General features: G+C 43.7%; 1 protein-coding gene across 2 annotated transcripts; it reads left to right on the top strand.

Moving 5' to 3' along the window:
• The first annotated feature begins 708 nt into the window (after positions 1-708).
• Positions 709-24,262, top strand: LHX2 (LIM homeobox 2). Of its 2 annotated transcripts, none has more exons than XM_042787020.1 (5): positions 709-1,715; positions 4,471-4,673; positions 5,421-5,803; positions 13,542-13,747; positions 21,164-24,262. In XM_042787020.1, the coding sequence occupies exons 1-5, from the start codon at positions 1,488-1,490 to the stop codon at positions 21,449-21,451; spliced, it is 1,308 nt and encodes a 435-aa protein (XP_042642954.1). In that variant the 5' UTR covers positions 709-1,487; the 3' UTR covers positions 21,452-24,262. The 2 variants fall into 2 exon arrangements, with proteins under 2 accessions (XP_042642954.1, XP_042642953.1); XM_042787019.1 differs by having other exon boundaries at positions 4,468-4,673.
• The last annotated feature ends 356 nt before the right edge of the window (positions 24,263-24,618 follow it).

Genomic DNA, 24,618 nt, shown 5'->3' with positions numbered 1-24,618 from the left:
CTGGATAAATATTTAGACATCACAGACAGTCTCCCTGCATACTCTTTGTCTTTTCTGGAGACTCCCTGAAGGTTCTCCTCAAGTTCTGAGACCTCCCTGGCCTGGTTTTCTTACAGTCTACATGGAAGTAGAAGAAGCGAGAGGCCTCGGTCAGTGGAAGGCTTCACGAACCCGAATGACACAAATTACCATATTGCAACGGTGATCATTTTTCACAAGGAGCTTTGCTGGGTGCATTCAATTAGTCATAAATGTTTGGGGTATCACGATCTCGGAGCGTAAACAAACTTTTGACCTCCTCTTTCCCCCGCGCTGGAGGCACTGTCCCCGACAGCCTCTTCGCTGCTCCAAGCCGCGACACGTCGCCGACCGTCCCCAGGCAGCAAAGGCGACCGGGCTCCGAGCGGGGCCGCCCCGCGGCACAGCCCGCGGGCAGCGCTCGGGCTCCCGGGCTGCGCGGGCGCGGAGGGCGAGCGGGCGGTGCCGGGCCGCGGCTCCGCGCCCCTCCGCGCCTCCCAGCCCCGAGCACATGCCGGCGGGCCCGGGCGCGGCGGCAGCCAATGGCGGCGGGGCAGGACATGATGTCAGAGGGGCTGTAGAAAAGGCGCGGAGCCTCGCGCGGCGCCCGGGCTGCAGACGCGCCGCTGGCAGCCGCCGCACCGCACCGCGCCCCTCCGCGCCCCTCCGCGCCGGGCGGCGGCTCCGGCTCCGCCGCTGCGCTCTTCCCCCCCCCCCCCCCCCCCCTCACCCCCCCACCGTGGCGCGGCCGCCGTGCGAGCAGCCGCCCCGGGCCCCGCGGGCCGCGCCGCTTTAAGGAGAGAGGGGGGCCGCCGAGTGCCCGTCCCATCTGGTGCCCATCCAACTCTTCCTCCTTCCCCCTGGCTTTTTCTTTTCCCAATGAGCTCCAGCGGGCTGGGGGAGGAGCGGGGGAAGGAGCAAACTTTGCCCCTGAGCTGCCGCCGCTGCCAGCCCTCGGGACTGTGAGTGCGTACGGTGGGCACCCGCCCCATCCTCCCTGCAGCACCCGCCTGCTCTCCGCCGGCTGCAGCCTCCCTCTCCCCTGCCCTCCTCTAAATTTCGCACAGTACGATGTAGGGGGCTTGTCGTTATTATTATTTTTTATTTATTTATTTCTCACCGAAGATGGTTTAATTTTTTATATTTCTATTATTTATTAATCCCTCCCAACCGTAAACCTGCCCAGCCTTCTGCCAGCTGGGCCAGAGCATAAAGCCTGGGACTGCACCTGGGGCAATGAGCCCTGCACTGAAGAAGCCTCCTAGAGGGATGTGCCGGGGCCGCGCAACAGACTAGACCCAAGCCCCGAAGCTCACACCACCAGTTACCCCCTCTCCCGCGTCCCCTTCGCCAGCCTTTTCTGCACCCCAGCCCCCTGAAGCTTCGGATCAGTGCCTGCGCTGCGCTCCGGAGATCTTTGCCGGGGTGAAGAGCCCGGAGCCCGAGGAGAGACGGGGCGGCCGTGCTAGATGCATGGGGGAGGGCTCCGGTTAATGCAAGTTCTGGGCTCCTGCAGGGACCCCGACAACTGTCAGCAGCAGCAGCAACTCGGGGCCTCCTCCTCCGCTTCCTCAGCGATGCTTTTCCACAGTCTGTCCGGCTCGGAGATGCACGGGGTCATCGACGAGATGGATCGGAGAACCAAAAGCGAAGCACCGGCCATCAGCTCGGCTATAGACAGGGGAGAGACCGAAACGGTAGGAGCCGAAGGAAAGGGAGAGTCGCTCAACCCCCTAAACATAATAAACCCCCCAAATATACAGCTTTTCCCTTAAAATGTCAGATCGGGGGGAAACGTATGCAAAATGCTAAATCAGAAGAAAATTAAGCATAAAGGCACCCCCCGAAATTAAATAAAACCGTGGGGAAAGTCATGAAACTGTTAATTATTAATAATATGCATAGTAATAGTAACGCTTGGATTAAATGAACGGTACTGCTCTTGCGAGAAAACAGAGAGATAGACCAGCCTTTTGGTAGCGTCCAAGAACTCCTTCCCTTCCCCCAGCCTGTCCGGCCTTCCAAAGTTTTTAGGAAGAGGCAAAGTATGCTTTTATACAGATAACATTTTGGCACAGCGAATTTTTTTGTCTGCAGAATGGAAACACAAACACCAAAGAATCCAATTCTCTGTTATTTTTCAGGTAGGATGTCTACACTAAGGTAGTCATTACAGCATTTATAAACAAAAAAAAAAAAAGCCTAAACTCGAGTGCCTTTAAATTATGATTTTTTTTCAATAATAATTTTATTTTGGGTTTGAAAACATGGCAAACAAAACTAGAAGATATGTTTCAGGGAGGCGGATGGGTGGAAATTTTGGTAACTTTGTCACTTTTTGTCTTGTGTCTGCTGATGCGTAGTACTTGTATGTTAATACATTTAGATAGTAAAAAGGTGCGTCCTTGTAACCAGAGTTAAACTAACAAAGTGGAAGAGATTTCTGAAGTGTGTTAACTGATTCAACATTTTATGTGTACTACTTTTTTGTTTAAAAATGGTAATTCTAAAGTTAAGTGATCCCGTATTTTGGGTAAATGCTGTCTTGTAAGCTGATACGGGCACATGCACGAAAGATATCTGTTCTTGGTGTTTAAAACTTCATCAGTATGTGTTATTTCTCCTAATGCTATGCAGAAACTTACTTAAAGGTGACAGTGAGAGTATTTAATCCTGAAATACTGGCTGGAAAACAGCCTTTATACTATGAGGATGGAACGTGATTTCTAATCTAAACGGTTTGGGTTTTCTTTGGAAAAGTTAATATTTCTCCGTACAATTAAACAATATCAAATAATATTTCCTGGAATAAATATTGTAGCACACCTTTATATATCTCTATATAATGTATATGCATACACATGTGTATGTAACAAATAGTGGACTAGAATACTGGATCCTTAAATACCATTTCTGGATCTCAGAGTATTTTTGTTACCGGAAAAGCAAAGCAGAAAAATTGCATTTGTTTAAAGTGGATTTACAAGAAACTACTCTGGTTATAAAACAGTCCCTTATCAGAGTTCAGTTAATGAAATAAGCTATCGGTGGATTTGTGTGGCTAACATACCAGTGTTGTGCCATGATTTTATTTAGATGTAATTCTGGTAGTGGGAATGATGTAGTGCAAACAGTAGTGCTCGTAGAGATGGGATTTTGTGGTCTCTGCAAGTACTGGATGAAAGTAATCCGTCCAGCATACACTGAAAAAATAGCTTAATTTTCTTTCGATTCTTCTTTATTAGCTGTCTTTTCTTTTTGTTTTGCGTAAGGACTTAAGGCTTTAGAGGAGGTAAAAGTAAACAAACAACTCCTGCCCCCCCCATCCCCCCCCCCCCGAATCAAAACGAACCGCGTGTTTGTCACATCTGAAAAAAAAAAAAAAAAAAAAATGTTTCGGGTTGCCTTGCACAAGAACAGACCTGCAGCGTGCTTTTGTGCAAGGCGGGTGATGGGGAGCTGGGGCGCAGCGCAGTGCGCGCTCTGCCACGACCCCTGCGCCGCGCTCAGCCCCCGCTCCGCGCTCCTGCTCTCGGGGGCTGGCTGAAATAAATAAGCGTGCCTAAACGGTTTCCGATATTTTTCTCTCTTTTTTGGTAGAAGTTGACAGAATATGTATGTATTTGTTTTTTTGCAGGGATTCGATTGGATTGCGATTTGACACTAAACTATTAAATTATATAGGGGTTACATTTAGTTTTATTGCTTCCAAGTTTATCCCAGCATAATCTAAAGTGCTCTGTTGTTTTTTCCCCACTTTCTTTCCTACACGTTTCCCCCTATTTCGTTTTCCTGATAAGACATTCTGCACCTCGGATTTAGTAATGCTCGTCTCCTCCGCAGCTTTATTTACTGATCCCTTTAGTGCTTTGGGTCACAGCAGATTTGGATACGTGTTGTTTGGAACCAGCTTGCAGAGAGAGCTGTGTCTGTAGCCCTGTGACTATTAGGGGGTTTGATCGTAATTCACTCGGAATTTTATAGCTAGGAAAATACACACGCAGACACGCTCTGCATACATGCACTCACAGAACATTCACTGTGTAGACACTCTCAGTATATCCATAATAATAAATTCTAAAATTAACAATCTGCGATTTGCCCTATTCTGTGATTGTTGCGCCTGTTTATTGGGCAGCATCTTTCCTTGTCCTGGGACTGGAAAATCCACAAACAAAAAAGCCAAACCAAAACAAAAATCCTGGGTCTCATCCGGACGCCTTCCCTAAAATCCGGGGTGTTTTTCTTCTCGTCTCGCCCTCCTCCCGCCGCCTCCCGGGAAGGGGGTGCCGCGGGGCTCAGGGGACCCCCGGGCTCGGAGCCCCCGCTCCGCTCAGCTCTGCGAGGAAGAGGAGAAGCCCGGCCCCGGCCGAGCAGGGGGAGGGGGGAGCCTAGCAGCGCACAAGAGTTTCTCCCTCTCGCTAACGGTCTGTAATTGTTTTCCCCCAGCAGACCATGCCTTCCATCAGCAGTGACAGGGCTGCCCTGTGCGCCGGCTGCGGGGGGAAAATCTCCGACCGTTATTACCTCCTGGCTGTGGATAAACAGTGGCACATGCGCTGCCTGAAGTGCTGTGAATGTAAACTCAACCTGGAGTCCGAGCTCACCTGCTTCAGCAAGGACGGCAGCATTTACTGCAAGGAGGATTACTACAGGTACAGCCTGCCCTTGGCCACCCGCCTGGGGGGGGGGGGACACGACACACCTGCTCGCGGCCCCCCACGCTGCGCGAACCCCATCCCGCAGAGGCTGCGGGGGGGATCCGTGGGCAGGCTGTGGGCTCCTCGAACCTCCCCCTGGAGAGGGGGACCCGTGGTGGGGATGTGGTCCCGGGAGGGGGGGCACAGCTCGCCCCCCACTCTGCTCGCGGGTGCCGGGGGCCTCAGGCGGGAGCTCCCTGCCCGGGCTGCGAAGGGAAACGAAATAGCCAAGGGGAGCTGAGCACCTTTCCCACCCTGCGCTGCTAGGGCAAGGCTCGGAGCGGCACCCTCGCCCCTGGGGAGGGCTCGCCCTCCCCGCCCGCGTCCCTTCGCGGGGCTGAAGGGCTGGGGCCGACCGGCGGTCACGCTGGCAGCCCGGCGGGCAGCGGGGCTGGGCCCGGCCCGGCGGCGGAGCCCCCTGCCCGGGCCCGGGGCAGCTCGCGGGGCCGGGGGTCCGCGCGTTTTCCCGGCGGGAGCTGGCGGGGCAGGAGCTGCGCTGCGAGGTGGGGAGCGGGACGGAGCGCCCTCCCCCCGCCCGGCGCTCACCGGGGAGCGAAGCCGCTCCGCCACCGGCCCGGCTTTGCGCCGCTGCCCCGGGCCCGCAGCCCCTCTCCCTCTGCCGCCCTCCGGGCGGGCCCGGCGAAGGGGTGGGGAGGGGGGGATGCGCCTCTCACCGTCTCCTCGGGCCATTCTGTTTTGCAGGAGGTTTTCGGTGCAGAGATGTGCGAGATGTCACCTGGGGATTTCTGCTTCCGAGATGGTCATGAGGGCCAGGGATTTGGTATATCACTTAAATTGCTTCACTTGCACCACTTGCAACAAGATGCTGACCACCGGCGATCACTTTGGCATGAAGGACAATCTGGTGTACTGCCGCCTCCATTTCGAGACTCTCATCCAGGGGGAGTACCAGGTGCATTTCAATCACTCGGATGTAGCCGCTGGGAAGGGCCCGGCGTTGGGAGCGGGCTCTGCCAATACTTTGGGACTGCCTTATTACAATGGCGTGGGGACTGTCCAGAAGGGGAGACCCAGAAAAAGGAAGAGCCCAGGGCCTGGGGCAGATCTGGCAGCCTACAACGCAGGTAAGAGACCCCCATCTTCCCCCCAGACAATTCAAATGATTTGTTTCTGTTCCCTTCCAAAGGGGGATTTCCGTTTATTTTAGCTTAAACCGTTAATAATAGTTTAGCTGCAGCATAATTATTGAGATCAAGTGCTGTCAAACTGCAATTACAGAAGCTAATATGTTAGCATTTTTCACTTCAGCTGGAAATAAAATGTTTTGAAGCAAGGTCATCTGGTTAAGGAGGGGGAGAAGGGGGAGTGTAGACTGAAATAAAATCTGGAAACCAGAGATTGTAAGTTAGCACTTCAGAGAGCTGTGAATTTTCTTTGGTAGCTACACTCAAAGGTGGTTGATGGGCAATTTATTCTGCCCTTGTCCTGAGCTCTTGCACCTCAGAGTTTTGGAAGGGGAGCGAGGGGGGGGAGAGGAAGGAAGTGGCTGTTTCCCAGGGCCCTGCAGTGGGAGGTGGCCGGGGGTGCCGGGCCGGGCTGGGGGGGCCCGCGGAGCTGAGGCAGGGGCTGCAGGCAGCAGGTGTCTGCAGGCAGCCTCGGGGCTGCTCGGACCGTGACAAGTTCGGCCGGAGTTTTGTTCCTGGGATGTGACTTGGAGAAGAGCGGGAGACTCACTGCATCCCCTCCCCGAGCCCTCGGGGCTGAGGGCAGAGGGAAGGGAGCAAACCTGGCAGACGCCACAAGCCTGCACTTTCTGCAGAAACTGTCTCTCGGGCTCTGCTGCGAACTTTCTGATGTGTTTCCTCGTTTAACCTCCCGCCCCCACCCCCCTACCCCCCCCGCCCAGCACTGTAATTCTGCAGGCAGAGGAATTCGAGCAGCCTCCTGCGCCCCCCGCCCTCCCCTTCCCCTCTCTCTTCTTCGTCCGTGTAACTGCCCACCAGAACGGCTCTGGTCACTGAGGCTTCCGGCACTGCTCCTTGCATGCAACAGGAAAAAGTGTTTGGACAAAAGAAAATCCTTAGATCTTGATTTTATTAGAAGAATTGAAGGCGGAGGTGGGGTTTTCTTCAGAGCCGACTGTCCCTAAACTGTGCGCTCAGCCGTCCCGTTACACCCTGGGGACAAAACTCGCTTGCCTCTTTCATTGGGCTGCTTCAGCATTGACCGCACTTCTCCACTGTTTCCAGCATGATTTCTTTCTGAATCCACGAAGTTCAGACGTGTCCCATAGGGCATAGATTTGCCTTTCACTCCTCCCGGGGACGGCGTTAGGTAAAGGCCAAGTTCGCTGCGGTTTATTTCGAGCCGCACCTCTGCGCGGCCCGGCCGCTCCGTGCCCCGCCGAGTCCCGGGGGGAGCCGGGGGGGCCCGAGGGGAAGCGCAGCGGGGGAGGCTCGGGCTGCGCCGGGCTCTGCCCGCCCCGAGGGCTTCGGGCGCGGGGGATGAGGCTGCGGGTGTTTTGCGCCTAAAGACACGGGAACAATAGCGACAAAATTGAGGGGTTTGCACTGAAAATGGCAGGGAGAAAAGGCGCAGCTCCAACTGGCAAGCGCACTTCCGGAGCAAAATTGCCAGCTATTATTGGTTTAACTAATTGCTGAATAATTTGGAAATAGTGCAAAAATCAGTAGTAGTCCCAGTGGTGAAGGTTGATGAAAGGTGTATGTAGTGTTCTCGCGAGTAACAGCTGAGCTTTAAAACTTACATAAAATATGCATCTTGCCCGTTTAAAAACGTCTCCTTTTCGGCGGGATTAGATTTTAATTGTCCTTCCGCTGTCTCCCTGTGCAGGGCAGATGTTCAGATTCAAAGGACCTGTAAACCGAACCAGCGGCATCTGTCCTGGATGGGAGCACAGCCTGAGAAAGTCTTACTGCTCCCTGGCTTCCTAAACAAACCGTCTTTAACTGTGATTTTCAAAATTCGTTTTCAAAATAATCGCCCTCCGATTTTTTGGTCTTTTAATTTTTGTTTAGAGCCTGCAGCTGAAGTTTAAGAGTTCTTCCTTGAGGAATCTTTGGCTTCTTTGCTTAAACTATTTATCTACTTATCTATTTACTAAACCGGTAATCGACTAATTTATATGATAATAAGTGCCATTGATCTTGGAAATCAGACCAGGTTGCCCGTTGATGTAAATTTTCACAAACTAGTAAATTATTGCAAAGCCTTCGATTTTGTGCCTTTTAAAGGGAAACCGTTTAAAAGTGTGATAATTTCTCTTTTTATTTTTAATGGAACTTGTTATTTCCTTCTCAGAAATGCACTAGAAATGCACACTGTTGTCCTCTGAGGGGATCTGTTGCTGGTAATTTGTGTAGAATCCTGTGTGTAAATAAATCTACCCCCAGAGGTGATGGGAAAAGGTGGACCCGTAAACTTAGGCAGAGTTGGGACTGAAATTATTTTGTAAACTGCAGCAAATATTCCTCTGCAACACGAATTGGACTGACTTTTTTTTCCCTACTTAAACGAGATTCCGTTTGCACGGGGATGATGGGGTTTAGATGTGGATAGAGCCTGACAAGTGGAAAATAGCTTAGAAGGATGCTGAAACTTCAAAAAGATTTCTTTTTCTTTCCTTTTTCTTTCTTTTATTATTTTTTTTAAAGTGTGTTCCTGTGATCATAATTTCTTCTTTCACTTGTTGGAATGGAGTTTGATGGGGGTTTTTTAGGTCAGTAAATCAATGGCTGAAAGCTTGTTGAACACAGAAGCACCTGTAAAGATTTCTGAATACTCCCTTTGTGAATTAGACCCCAAACCTCCCACAGCCTGCTGTATTTTATTCATTTGTATCCAGTCTGTCTCTAATACGAAGACACTAAAATAGCTTCGAAAATGACAGATGTATTGCGCAAACTTGGGCCACAATGAGCTGCTAGAATACCCATCGTCTGTTCAGACAGCGAAGATATTAAGAAATATTTCCTTCCTTTGCTAGCAGCAGGTACCAGCGGTTCGGCAGGGAGGTGCCGGGAGATCCAGGCTCGCGGTCCCTCCGGGGCGGCTCAGGCGCCGGCACGGCCCGGGAAAGCGCCGGGGCCCTTTGGAGCTCATCCTCCGAGCGGGCTTTGCCAAAAGCTTTTAGCTTTTTTTTTTTTTCCTGACAAAAATGGGGAAAAGCCTGGAAAGTTTTGAAGGGCGATTTTCTCTTTCTCCCCTCGTTTCCCTCGGGACTAAAAGCTCAGAATAAGCTTTCCTGTGACTACAGCCGCAGACCGAGCAAACGAGAGTCACAGCTTAAAAACGGATGTCTCGCAGCGCTTTCCTAAGACAAAAAAAAAAAAATATATAATTTTCCCCTTTTCCCCCTCCTCCTCTCGCCCCCTCCGCCGTGGTCACCCTCCCCGCGGCCAGGGGCTGGGGTCGGGGCAGGGAGCCGGCACCGCTCCCCCCCGGAGGCGGCCAGGGCCGGGGGGGCCCGCGGAGGGGCGCGGAGCCCGCTGCAGCCCCTTCCCCCGGGCCGGCGGGCGGCGAGGAGCCCGGCGCGGCCGGGGCTGCCCGGGTTAATCGCGGCGCTCGGGGAATTACCGCGCACTCGCACCGGCTATTCAGCGCCATTCAATTGGCTTAATTGAGGGGAAAAGCCCTCGGCGGCTGGCTCCTCCCGCCCGGGCCGGTGCCCGGCGCGGCCCCTCTCCGGCCCCTTTGTTCTCCCGGCCCCAGAGGGGGGGCGGCCCGTCCCTCCAGCAGCCCCGGGAGGCAGCGGGACGCGCAGCCCTTTTGTCCGAGGCGGCTGAGGAAGGCCGGGGGAGAGCGGGTTTCTAATCCCAGCTCTCCTCTCTCGTGGCCTTGTGATGCTCAGCCTAGAAGACAGTCGCTCCTTAAGACAGGCTTTATCTCCGTAGGAAACCCCTCTTGAAGTGGGAAGGTGGAGGCAGAGCCTTCTGTGCCTGCTGCTCCCGGGGCTTGGCCGGGGGGACCGCCCTTTCAGCGCTGCCTCAGAAGCAGCGAGGGGTACCTTGCCTGCTCCAAGTGCCACAGCTTCACCCCTTCTAATCCCAGTTGTGGTAAGGAGTTCAGGCGTCTGCCTTCTCCAAGTGTCTTCTCCTTCCACCAGGGAGAAAGACTATCGCTGTTCCTGTCCTAAGGACCATTCAGAGAGCCCTGTCTCACTTTTGTCCCCTTCAAGGATGCTGGTACCACAAAGTCCTTTATACACTCCTGCCAAACAACAAATCAGGCTGCACCCCTGCCTAGTCTAGTTAATCACAAGTTCCCTCTCCAGGCAGCAGAAGGTTAAAACACCCCCTTGACTCTCATTACAGCAGGAAAGGGGTGTATGTTCCTGAGCCACTGAATATGGAGAGCTGATGCATGCACCAAATGTGTCTCTTGTTTCATCATTCTTTCAGAATCAGGATTAGTTTGCTTTCTTTTTGGGTAATTTAACATGTCAAACACAAGCTACTGAGAACAAAAGTTCCCCCAAAGGAAATTCCTCTTTCCCATCTTCTTCATGTGCCATGTACTTAGCGACCTACTAACTACTAACACATGCTTTGCCCTGAATCCTGACATGTGGGGGGATCTGGCAATCTGAGTGTGAAACAGTGCTCCCAAGTTTTCTTCTTCAAATAGTGTTTCTTACAAAGATAACAGCACATCCTGCTTTACACTCGTGTTGCTGTTTTTAGAGATGGTATTATGCCTTATTCTGCAGAGGGTATTTTGGTCACCAACATCAAAATTTGTTGTTTTAATCTTAGTTTCTAGTGATGCTCTCTGTGGACATCACCATCTTGTGGCCAAGTGGACGTTTGTATTGTGGTGCTGCTGGAGGAGGCTGTAAGAGCAGCCCAAGGACAGGAGGGCAATGGCCTGGATGCGGGGACTGGGGGGAAGACACAAGGGCCTCAGAAATGCTCTAGGGTCAAAAAAGAAACTTGGCACCACTTCAGAATTTGTTTTATCACAAAATAGGAATGAAACTTTAGTTAATTTAAGACTTCTCTATCCAACTGGAATTTTACCAGTTGTATTTCTGAGCTCCCAACAGGAGCCCTAGATACTGGAGTTGAATGGAAATCTTACGTATGGATAGTTCAGCAGTTCCTTTGGGAGATGCACAGGGACACCACAAAGGAACAGGGAAGAAGTTCCTGAAAAACAGAGGGTTGCGTGAGGAGCATTTACAGTGTTAGTCTTAGACCACGATGCCTTTTGCAGAAACTCCTCAGCTCTTAAAATCTCCCCATGCTTACAGCCTTGGCCCACTCTGTATCTCTGTGCCTGCAATGCTCATAGACATTTCAGATTCTGTGAGAGATGCAGATAATATTAGACCTAATAGACTTTTGAACAACCAAATACAAGAGGGGAATTGTCACTAACTAGGAATATTTATGTCATATCGGGTGATGCCTGGGGGTACCCAAACCACTTGTGCAAGACAATGAACAGCAGACATCCTTGCACACTTTCAAAACCTGTTCTGTAACTTTCTTCATAGAAAAAGACAATATTTTGCCACTCTCAAATGGTACATATTTACTATCGTTTAGTAGATGAGGAGGTAAAACTGTGAAAAATTCAAAGAGAAAATTGTTCATTGTCCCACCAGGGCTTGTGGAAAAGCTGATACCCTCATTCCATTCTGTGAGGATTTAGAATTACTTTTATTCTTGGATCCTGAATGTATCTTTCTCTGTGGAACAGGTTAAAATCCAACCACTGGCAGCCCTAGGGTTTGTTTTGTTGCATATTAACATGAACAGACCTCAGTCCTTCAGACAGATATTTTAATGCATTTCCTCTTAAGTCTCTGCCTTGTTATTTCTGGGAGGGTTTGAAAGCATTTAAGATAACAGAGGTCTTTTCCATTACTAATATATAAAATTCTGTGAGTGCATTTTAAAATCAAGCACTGCTTGGTTTTACATTTCCATAATAGAATTTGCTATGAGCAATATAGCTTCAGTTATTCATCCCAATATTCCTTACATCGGGAATTGTAGTTATGAAGGAGACTGGAGTGCACGGGATGACCCCAGTTTGGCAACTAGAACTCAATTCTTAAACCAGAAAAGATTTTGCTACATTCCATCCAGCTCCATTAATGCTGCATTTTTACTATCTCATTTTAAGCGTCTTACACCTTTTAAATTCAGGTGCTTCCAGTCTTTCCACGCCGCAGGAAAACAAGCAGAAATGCTTCTTATTGCTAGAATCTGGCACAAGATACTTAGGTCTGGAAAGGATTTATACAAATGTACGCACACATTTATATATATAGTACAAATTTTGTAAGTTGTTTTTTAAATTACAGGAGTACAGAAACACACAGAAAAGTTTGAGGCTTCAGACACTTTCCATGTATCTATTAAATAAGCACACTTTGGGTTTTAAAACTGAATTTTTGCAGGCTTTGCTCTATATTGTGCCATATCTTTTTAGAAGGTTTTGAAAAGCTGAAGTTTGCAAAGCAGCTATTATACATGCTGCAAAACTGCTCTTTGTAGAAACTGTATGCATTGTTACTTATGAGTACATGCATTTTTAAAATATTTTTAAAACTTGTTTTTAATACACGCCTGTCAGAATTTGTGTTTTCAATAGGGCTGAAAACCTCTGATGGATAGCATGAATTTAAAGTGAGACTATAGAGACAAGTCTATGAGATGTACTCAGTTGTAAAAACCAGCAATAATGCACAATTGAAAACAAATCTGTTTATGTGATTAAGAAATTCACCAATAATTCACATTTTAAAATATATTTTTTTTTCTCATTTTTGCATGCAACATAGAACAGAGAAACTAGTGAATTTTCATTACTTTTAACATAAAACTTAGAGGAAATTAAAAGGGACTTGTAGATATTGGCACAGAAAAAGCAAATTAATGACAGTTTGTCAGAGCTAATTTTCAGTTATAGCCCTGATTTTTTTAGTGGATTTAAGCTCGGTCCTTAATGTTATTTTAAGAGTTTTTCTATGGTTTACTGTATGCACAAATAAATGAAAAACTAATTTTGGTCTATGCAATTATTTTGTTTGGCATTCAACATTTAATACTACTTGATAATTATTATAATGTTCCTTGCTCATAGACCTCCTTTACAGGCTTTATGGTTGATTTTTGCAAATGTACCAATCAGTGTCATTCAGTGATTTCAAAAGGATATAACAGAATTGATCATTCAAACTAGTATTTGCAAATACTTTTTTAAAAAAGGAAATATAAACATACAAATAATTAAAAATATATTTTTCACTTGGCTGCCAGTGATACATTGCTTTAACAGCTTTATTTCTTTAGCTAGTCAAATTATAGTCATAATTTGCTGTCTGGTACCCACAAACTTTATTTCTTTTACAGTGTTTCATTTAATGGTCTCTCTTGTACTCTACAGGGTTTAGCTTGACGGAGGAAATAATTATAATTTTAACTGGTCTGTTCCATCGAGATTTAAGTGGACTGTATTGTACAGCTTTCTTTGTATGTTACAATGCAATTTATAGTGATACAAAGTACATTAAAACACTTTACAGAGTTGAGGACAGCTACTGTCCTACAAGCAGAAAGTGGAGGAAAGGCTGTGTGGAGATGGAGGGAAGAAAAAAGGAAACAGGCCTGACATTTTAAAAGCCATAAAGAGGCAGGTGAGGGTCCTTGCAGGCTGGTTATTGTAAGGGAAAAATAGAAGATGCAGAAATGGAGGGGAAGGCAAGTAGGATTTGTACCAGTACAATACATGCCATGGTATGTTATTTTAATTGCTGCACTCAGATGAACTGCAAACAATGTTGGTCACAGAGCAATAGATTTACACGCCTTTTCCTCTTGTTGCCTTAAGCTTTAAGTTGCAATGAAAACGATGGTGACCACCTGGATAGAGACCAGCAATACCCCAGCAATCAAAAAACAAAGCGTATGAGGACATCATTCAAACACCACCAGTTGCGGACAATGAAGTCATACTTTGCTATTAACCACAATCCTGATGCCAAGGACTTGAAACAGCTAGCTCAGAAAACCGGCCTGACCAAAAGAGTTCTTCAGGTAAGAGCAGCAGTCTTTTGTCTTGAAAAGTAAATAAAATACCAGTTTTATGTTTAAGATGCCATGGATTTTGCCGACTTGCAAGCATTTCTTAATCATTTATACCTTCTGTGAGTCTTCAGTTAAATCCTAGAAAGCATGAGACAAGTTATTTCTTTTCAGTTCCCCCAAAGCAGATCACTTGGGTTCTAATTTTTAATGACAGTTGTGAAGGTTTGGGGCCCTGCTTGTTTCCCTGTAGTTAGTTAATTCTGGTGCATGTTTTAGCTTCCAATCTGCTGTAAGTAAAAGCGAATTATTTTAGTTAGTGTGGTCACTGTAAATAGAGAGCTGTAAATTTAGAAATGACTGTGAATGGTTACGTTTATAAGAAATTAATCAGCAGATTGAATTTATTTTGTCAGGACAAGGAGAGTATCTTTTATTTCATAACTGAAGTGGACATAAATTTTCCAAAGATTAATTTTTAATTGTGGTTTAGTAACTTATAATGAAAGGAGACTGCATTTTAAAAGTACTTTTTCTCTGAAAGCTGGATTTTTCTTGCTTCATGGATATACACTCTGAACTATTATGTGTAGCAAAGGTGAGAATAGTAGTTGATTCAGCTCCATTTTAATTTATAGTTCTGATTCAAGAAGTCAATTTTAATGGACACTTACCCAAATAACTATACCTAGAGATAAATTTTGGCATAAAGGAGCCATGGCATTCCAGGATCTATTGCTGAAATTTTTAAACAGGTCTTATTTGCAGAAAAATGGTTTGTGAGCTTCATAGAGACAGGTAGGGCTCAGAGGCAGACTCCTGGGAAAGCATCATGGACAGCTCTCGCAAATTCATAGGCAAGTGGAGGGCTGTAGACAGAAAATATTGAGAAAAACAATTCACTGGAGAGATTCTGGACCTTACAGTGTTAATACCCAACAGAAGAAAGAATAAAGGCTTTGTAGGCTTCCCAGTAAAAACTACTAATGAAAACCCGTATGTAATTACCTCTCTTGGCTATGTCTTCCATAGCTGGATTTCTTCTGTTTTTATGAGGCTGATTTGTGGTGGTAGAACAAATTCCTCCGATACAACTAGTGCACATCCTAACACACGTTGTATTGTCTCTTATAGCAGCTCTCCTTTATGCACATGGGCAAAATAATTTACCGCATCTGTCTATCCTTATTTTGACACTTCTTTATTCCACTCTCAGAGCTTAGACACTTCAGTAATATCTGTTCTGTCCATTACAGTACACTCATACCTGAATTATCTAAGAAATTTCACATAGTGCATTAAGAAATTATAAGTATCTAGAAAGTGTCTTTCGCTTGATCATCCTTCTGTTCTCTCTCCTCACTCCACACCAACTTTGACTTTCATCCCTCTCTTCTCTTTTCACCTAATGGGTCTTTCCTTCCATCTTTTTTCCAAGTTACTGTCTCAGTTTCTTCCTTTTTTCAGAATGTATTTACCTGTCTCCAAAACTGGGCTTCACCTCTCCATTACACTTCAGTTCCTCTTTCAGTTTCTTCATTGCTTCTGTTTCCATCACGAACATATCACATCTTGCAGTTTTAAGGTGCTTAATGATTCCTCTTTTTTTTGTGGCAGACCCTTACAATTCAACTAAACTTTTTTTATCATTCTGGTAATTTGTGTTTCACTTCTTTTACTTTCACAGTTAAATACTCGTTTATGTCTGGGCTCCTTTAGCTGAAGAGTGGTGGAAGGTAATAGTTGGTGGTGAGGATTGCACCCAGAGGATGATGCTGTTGGAGGCAATTCAGGAAAATGGCTCAGAGTGATACTTTGTCTAGTATCGCTTGAGTTTTCTTGTCTGTTATGAGCACTTTCTACTCCATACTCTTAGACTTTTTGTTTGAAAATTAATTTGGGCCATGAAAAAAATGAATTTTTTTTTTTTTTTTTTTTTTTTTTTAGAACCTTTGTGCCCAATTGGTTTATCTCTAACCTGCGAGAGGCAATTTTTCAAAAACTGAAGTTCACCTATATGAGTTTCAGGGTTCCTCTTTGCTGGGGAAAACTCTTCATGATGTTGGTTACTGAGATAGTGTCACTTGTTAATTCTTTTGACCCAGAAAGTTTGGCATTCCATCCATGTCATTTATTGAACACAAAGTAATTCACTGACACTATTGATCAAAATGAGCATCATTAGTATTTGTCTCACATATCGAAGGCGCATGGCCTCCCAGATATACGTGCACACTAATCAGTAGTAAGAAATCCTCCTCGTTCCCTATGTTGTTATTGGGCATATTCGTAAGCTGTTGTATTTTTGGTATGTTCAGATCTCAGTTAAGCTGATGAAGGATTGTGGCTCTTTGTACATCATTAATAGAATATATTTTAATAGAAAATGCAAGGCGGCAGATCAGGAGAAAGAGATTCTCTTGTTCTGAAACGAGTGTACTTCCTAAACACATGTCGTAGAGTTTCTAGTGATTTAGGAAATAGCTATAGCGCCCTTACTATATAGACAGTCCCACATAACATGTAATGAGGGTACTCTGTACAGAGAATTTGACGATATTCTTAATGATCTGTGATAGAAAATTTGGAAGACCTGACTTCTGTCTTTGCTTTATATGTGATTAGTCATCAGCCACACATGTCCAGAAGAGGAATGGCATGGTAATGTAACATACTGCTTCATAAACTACACTTCCTTCAGTGGCTTTGTAATGCAGACTATTTTCCATAAGTAGCCACATTAGAATCACAGTAAGCCCATTTATATTTTTAACCCCCATTTTTATTTATTTTCATTGCAATTTAGCTTTATATTTGCAATTTGATATACCTCTTGTACTGCAGCTGGGGAACACAAGCCCATTGTTGTAAGCTATCATTCATAATTAAAGTGACCAGCTAATTGTGAGCAAACTAACTGGCATAAATGTTCCTCTTTTGGGAATTGGTCTTTCTTTTTGTGAGTTTAGAAAGGGAAGGTGGAAATAGCCCTAAGCAGATATGGTTTGCTAGCTGTAGGTACGTACCTCTTCTCTCCCCTGGAGTCTGGAATATGATTATCCATGGCAAAAGCAGTTTAGGAACATGAAGTGTTATTTTTCAGTGGTTGTCTTGTACACTGCTTATTCTTTCTTGAATCACTCCCCAGCAAAGTTGCTATGAAAACCCTACAAAGATTACTGCAAGCATTTGGACTTTGCTAATTCGGTTTCCAGTAGTCAACAAGCATGAAAATTTCCACAATCATGTGGGGGAACCCCGCGCTACCTTTTGGTGAAGATTTGCTTTAGGCTAGCATACTGCTGACTCTTTACCGAGCCTCCGTTCATAAAATACCCCATAGCTCTCCTTTAACTGTGTGTTTACTAATTACAACAGAGTCATCAGAATGTGTGTGCAATGAGGAAATGTAGTTTGCTTTGTGGTGCAACATCCTTTATATTTTTGTTTCTCCACTTACTAGCTAGTAAAATTCAGTAAACCTAAATGTCTCCAGGTAGCTGTATGAATGAGCAAAATTGTGTTTAAAAATTTGTTTCTAGCACAAGCTATTCATACAACTAATACATAACAGTTGCAACAATGGAGGTGTTACAAACAAGAAAATAAAGTTATCTAAGGTGATTAGATGATCTCATTCACTGCAGTGTCCAAATCCTTTACAATAATTAGTGTATTTATTTTCAATACTTCTCTATCATATGGAGATAGTATTTTATTCCTATTTTACTTGATGGAGACAAAGAGTTAGCTGCACAGATCGCTGAGGAGATAGATACTGCAGTTAAAATATTATACTATTATTCTGCCTAGCTGCTGAGTTGCCCAGCTACAGGCACCCAGCCCCGCTAACCAGAATGTGGCGGCATCAGTGGTGGGTCTCGCAGCTGCTTTTATTTTTCAGTGGGAGTTTTGGTCCACATTTTCCCCTTTGATTTGAAATAGCTCAGCCTTATAATGATACGGTTGGACAGAAATACACTAAATATTTCCCAGTTATTTTGTTTATTCCTCAGTACTGAAGACCAGACTCCTAATTGTGTAATTGATGTGAGATAGGTCCTTCTGGAACAATTCTTTCAGTTAGGTATGTTTGGGTTATTATTTCTTTACTTTCCTGTAATACTGTTACAGGTGCAGGGCCTGAATTGCCAATGTGAGCGTACAGCACTACTGCCGCTGCACACGGGCAGCCCTTACACGCTACTTTGCACAGCAGTGAGTAACAACACAGGGCAGGGGAGAAGCAAGCCTACAGTCCTACAACTCAGAAAACAGTAGTTTTAATTCATTCACTACTCTCCAACATCTTTGCTGAATACTGTCATATCTTAAGTGCAAACCAGAGTATCACTATTGCGATAATTATATTATCCCTTTCTATCATAAGATAAGGTATTTTCAGAATTTAAATTAACAAATACTTATATGTCTTTTCAGTAATAATATGAATATTTATTATTGGACAATTTTAAAGAGCTGTATAACCAGTAGCTGATTAACCTTGACAATATCTCAGTGAGAAAGGAAGCGAAAGTAGTCATATAATCTCCATTTTTGAATACTACTTACAAGATTACATCATATTTTCTATCTCTAACATGAATTACCACCATTAAAGAGAGAATGGACCATGTTACATGTGCAGCTCCTGAAAGCAGCATGAATAGTCATTGGTAAGGGCATCTGAGCACAGGTTTTCATATTTAAAGGAAGATAAAGGGGAATACATAAACACCAATGATTTTGCTCACTTTTCTTTACGTGCTGCATGTTTTAAATCAGAAACAGAGAAAATACCATGGAGTCTCGCCCTGTTAAGGTTAAAGAGCAGGTGGACGTTTAGGAACAATGTAAATAAACAAAATAATTATGGTGCCTTCTACAGTTTTACCCACTTTAAACAAGAAAACTGTTTTGTGAATAGGAATGGAAATGTTACTCATATTTGGGACTACTGCATATATAAATATGTATATTTTTAATGAATGTAAGTGTGAAATTACACAGAAGTATGCGTATGTGCAACTGGACTAGTGGCTTTATCTGTTCCGTTTTAATTATTACGTAACTATGGTACACATAGGTATCAACTGTGGCAGTCTCTAGACTTCCATTTCACCTTCATATGTATTATCCTTGTTACAGTGGCTAGAAGGTATATTTAAAAAATCAAACCCAAATTACTTTGTGGGACAAATATAAATTATCTCTTACTGAAAGGTAAAAAATCTCATAATTGTTCAAATTACTGTTTTTTACCATTCCCAACTAGTTGGTGCTTGAGACTTTGCAGCTTGAATGACCAGAACAGACTGATTTGCTTCCCTTGCATCCCCTGCACACGAGGCTCCTTGCCTTGCGCAGAGCCCCACGCACACACTTCCACACCGCCCCTCTCGCGTGGCTCTGAACGGGCCGTCAGAGCAGAGGATGCTGGTTGTGAATGTGTCAGGCAAAAATCTCACATTTGGCTTTGCCTCATTTTGACCACATTTTGGCCTTTAATGGGTTTACCACTATAATGGACTATGTTATCAAATCATGAGTATGTTTTTACCTGTGTTAGTTTAGGAAAAGATTTTTGCTTTCTTGTTGTTTATGAAACTGATAAACAGCCTTCAAGCTAAGTGTTTTAACAAAGGGAATGCCAACATAAACTGTTTTAAAATACTGAGAAACAAAGACCTGTAGGGATGTGATTTATGCATGGCCCATGAATTCAGCTCCTATGGCCACTGCTAGAATTTGTGCCTGAGGATTATTTCCTTGTGGCATTCCCTGGAGAGAGTGTAAGAGAGAGGGTGTGCACCTTAAGGACCCTTGGTTGGGGGAGAAAGCTTTCCAGAGAAAAAGTAAGAGTGCTCAATAAGGGAAATTTGGGGCTGGAGGATCCATAGAGGAGAAGAAAACCAGTCAGAGGAAAACCAGCTGAGACATGTTCGTCAGTTCTAACTGTGGCTGGCAAGCTGAGAGCACAAAGAGAACACCTTACAGGACTGCTCCTATTTACGTATCGCTCCTCTGGTAGCGGTCTGGCTTCAAGCGGATCCTGTGGCAGGGGCCGTGCTGCCTCAGAGTTAGAGGTCAGAATTTCTGTACAGGTTGGTGTGGCCTCATCAGCTCCACGCACTCAGTTTCCCCGTACAGGCCACAGAGGAGAAATCTGATGGAGATACCATATGGCTGTGCAGATCCTTTCATTCACTTGGTTCCTTCCTCCGACAAACCCAGAGGTGATGAGACTCATTGCATCCAGAATGGAAAGACTCGGTCCTGTTCCTTATAGCAGGTCAACGTGAGGACAGTAGGATCAAGATTGAGTCCATTGTAAAGAATGTAACAGTAACAGAGACCTTCTGATAAATAAGCACAAGGAAATTTCAGCTAGTTTGTAGTGGTAAAATTACCTGGCATCATCGTGTATCAGGTTGAACACAGGGTATTTAATGACACTTTCAAGTTTAGTCAGAGTAATACGCTATACTTAGGTTTCATGCAAGTTTCACAAATATGTTTTATTTTCTCTATTTTCAAATAGGCCAGAAAAATATTTTATCTGTAAACAAATCCTGCAGACAGTGGAAAGTGTTACTGACTTGGACCTAAACACTGAAATGTAACTGAGAAAGATGAAATCATAGCTTTTGTCCTCCACTCGTAAATAATAATCAAATAATGCAAGAAGTAGCAATCTTGGAAAAATTTCTGTATGTGGATATAATCTCTACTGAAATGACAGTTTTTAATGCAATGTGGGTCTTTAATACCATTCAAGCCTCTTTTCCCAACATCATTCCAGTACTGAAAACATTTGAAAAAGGAGACTGGCGTAGGCGAAGGGAGCTGAAGCATTTGAGAAAGAAGAGTAAGAGAAGAGTAAGAAAGAGGGACGGTCCTTTTAGAAAAGTGAGAGCATTGCAGGCACTGAGATGTGAGAAAGTTGCTGGGAGAGCCCTCGGGGCCCGCAGAAAGGCAGGGTGCTGCGGCCTGGGTCACCTGCTGCTTACAATGGGAGAGGGACTTGAGATACGAGGGTGCCGAAACTCATTATTCTATATTCATCAGATGCTTGATGTCTGCCTCATCCAGACAAATACTTCTGGGATTGAGGGCAATCAAGGATTCATGCAGGCTGCCGAATGTCTAAGCATCTTTACGCATAGCCTGCACAGAAAGACTGCTCTCCTCCATCCTTAGACCACTCCTGTCCCAGGCAGACTCTTTATACAGGATTGCAGGAAAGGGAAAGAGAAATGCTTTACAGGCATGCAGAGGACACTTCGCATGACTGGGGCTACTTTTCTAACGTGTTACCAGTAAAAACATCTTCCCCAATTCAAGTGTTGCTGAATTTGTGAGTATGCTTTTGCTTTTTTAAACACTGCAGCTCTTTAAATGCTACCCTGTTATATTAAACTATTTCAGGTTTGGTTTCAAAATGCTCGAGCCAAATTCAGACGGAACCTCTTACGTCAAGAAAACACAGGGGTGGATAAGACTTCAGACTCAACACTCCAAGCAGGGACCCCATCAGGTCCTGCCTCAGAAATATCCAATGCCTCCATGAGTCCATCCAGCACTCCCACTACTTTAACGGACTTGACTAATCCTACTATGCCTACTGTGACATCTGTCTTGACATCAGTGCCCGGAAGTCTTGAGGTTCATGAATCTCGAAGTCCTTCACAGACAACTCTTACAAATCTTTTCTGATGACTCTTTCTTAATAATTTCTTTAAAAAAGAAATTATTCTTAGCTGAAATTCCAAGTGTATTTTAATAGAGGCTTTGAGCAACTGACTAACCACAATTAGGATCTCTCCTAAAAAACAGAAGGAAATGTAGTGTTCTGGTATTACGGAGTATGGACTGAAGAATAACTTGGAAGATCTATTGCAACACAACATTTGTGTAACTGTACAGTTTTGTGGACTGAGCAAGGGAAACAGCAATTAATTTAAGTTGGCTAAAGCTTCTGTATTTTCAAAGACTGCCATGTGCCTTATATACTGTTTTATCTACATTCTTTGGATTCCATGTCCACTTCTCTCTTTTTCTCTCTGTATATTTATGACCAGGGCAAAAATGTTAAGAGTTTGTTACTTTGAATAGTCCTAAGCCTTTCATTGGTTGCTTTGTTGTTTTAGAATTTTAAGGTCAAAGTCTGTTCGAATACCAGAATTTGTAAAATCTAACCAGTAATAAAACCACTTATGGAAACTACTTGGTAATGGCTGCAGTTACATTTAACATTAGTGTCACAATCAAGATAGGCTGATTGTATTTAAAAGGATTAGAAAACTGCACTTCGAACACAGTATCTGCCTAGGATAAACTCTAAATATGATGTATACATTCCTCCTGTTCCTGAAGTATATATGGGCGAGAAATCCAGCCTGTACAACAGTCTAGGTATCTTCATTGTAGAGAAATAAATTAACTGTTAGTTGCAGGTAGAAGTTATCAGATAATGTTAAAATTAAAACAGGAAAAACTATACTTAATTTTTCTGCGTGAAAGAAACTTGACTTCAGCTACAATTTATGAAAACAATCTTGCTTTTGTGCAAGAGATGGCTTGTCCCATTTCAAGGAGGAGGCGAGCGGGGTATCCGACAGCTGTGTGGCCACAATCAGTCCGTTACAGAGGTGGACACTGGGTAATGTTTTCTCTAGGAAAAAAGACAGAAATATTTCAGGTTATTTTACATCACTGGTGGGCAAAGTCAAGGCAAAATTACATTTTATAAAGTCAAAATCTTACATTTTTTTTAATGCTGTGAAGGAATAGAAAGCCAAGGAAGAATATGATATTATCGATACTAATAAAAGTGGTTATTCCTCTAGTGATTATGGACCTTTCAATACAATTGAATTCCTTCTCCCTCAAAAAATCTGTGCAGAATATAACTCATATTTTGAGTTTTTTTCCTATTGTTTTTAAAGATGCTTTTCTGTAATTAAAGAAATACCTCAGCAAAGTTTAAATATGTATAAGAACGAGTATACACTATGCTGTTTGCCCAGTAGTTTTATAGATTTTGAGTGGTACATAAGATTCATATGGCTGTTCCTTTCCAAACCTGTTACAATCAGTTTATTTCAGTCAAATGTTAGGCTGTATGTGGCTAGCTCTCTAAAACTAATCCGTCATTCCCACTGGATCAAAATCACTAAAAGATCATTCCAAATAAACAGCAAGATAGATGCCAAGATTTGTGTTCTTTGCCCTTTTCAGTGCATTGAAGATGATTTAGTAGGCCAGGATCTTTGGTAACAATGTTTTGGTTTTAAAAGCACTACATTTATTCAGCTTTCTCAGCTGAAAATTTGCCATTCTTGTGTAAGCCAAATTCCTATTGAGATCAGTGAGAGATATCAGAGCATGAGGACTGAGGGATAGAAATGCTGACATAATTAGGTCATTTATTAACCTTTTTTACACTTCAGCTTAAAAAATCCCACAGGTGAGTTATCTGAAAAGCAAGATAGTCCTAAAAAACTCATAACTAGCTAATATCTGTGAAAGGGATTACGTTCTGGTCACTAAACCCAATAGGCTAGCATAGATCATTAAGTTTATGCACAATGATCAAACATCAAAAAAGATAATTTGGGTTGAATTAATAACTGTTACAGGTTTGTCCAAGACATTTTTCTTCATACTATAAATGTCTAATAAGGAAAATGTGCTGCTTAGTGGACTGTAAAAGAGTACATATCTGCCTTTCAAAGATATTCAGACACAGATTCTGCTGTATGTTTTGTTCATTGTCCTTGGAGATTTTATTTTTTTTATATGCTTAGCTGGATCTTGATTTAAAAGGCAATGTTGATCCACTGTTAAACGGATACAGCCCGTAATTAAAAACCCTGTGTATTAACCTGTAAACAGTTTTAAAAAACTGAATCATGAATTCTTAAGTGGTATGGCAAATGTAGCGGATAACAATTCAAATGGTTCTTTAAAATTACAGTGCTATTATTTGTGATCTTGTATTTTAACTACCTGAATCCACATGGATGGAAATACCTTTCAAATCAATTCTCAATATTGCCTTTTCAAATAACTGACATTTATGAAGGGGAATACTCCTACGTTAATCTTATCTAAAACCTATAAGAGACAATTAGAGAAATTGTCTGGTTTAATCAAATCAGGGATTTTGCATATAAATAAGAGACAATATTCTATGTAGGGTCTTTATGTAGGTGCATTAGGATTCACTCACTGGCTCCAATGACCTATGTTGTCCCCATGATTGTTTCAATCCTGTGGTATTGTTTGGTTGTTTAGAGCTTGTTGGTTTTGAATGCTGTACATTTTTTTACTACTGCAATCCTAATGTTTCTTCACATACTTGTACAGTTCCACATTTGATGTATTAGTCTGAAATTCTGTTAAAAACATGAACAAAAATGGAAATGATATTTCTTTGGAAGTGTATTTTTACTGTATATCTAATTTGAACTAGTTGAACATACTTCTTTACATTTTGCATGATAGGTGTGTAGTTCATTTTTTTAAATATGAAAGAGACTTAAGAGTAACTTAGAATGAGAATATAATGAAACCTATACAAATATGGAAAATACATACAATGATTTGCTACTTTTTGACTCAAGAAACTTTTTGAAATACATTTTACCTAGTTTACTTAAGATAATGCAGGTATGTTGTCTTTGAGTTCATACATGATACAGAATATAAAAGGGGATTACATAGTAGAAAAACTTTCAAGTCATCTTGGTACTCAACATCGCACTGGATTGTTCTTGTCAAGCAAAGAGAAAGGATATTTGATTTTAAGAATGCTGAATAAATATATTTTGATCTATGTAGAGAGGGATAGCATTACTGTAAGTGATCACAACTTAAAA

Source organism: Tyto alba, unplaced genomic scaffold (assembly GCF_018691265.1).
Source record: "Tyto alba isolate M040663 unplaced genomic scaffold, T.alba_DEE_v4.0 Super-Scaffold_11, whole genome shotgun sequence".
Classification (NCBI taxonomy): domain Eukaryota; kingdom Metazoa; phylum Chordata; class Aves; order Strigiformes; family Tytonidae; genus Tyto; species Tyto alba.
This window is presented reverse-complemented; position numbering and strand designations above follow the sequence as displayed.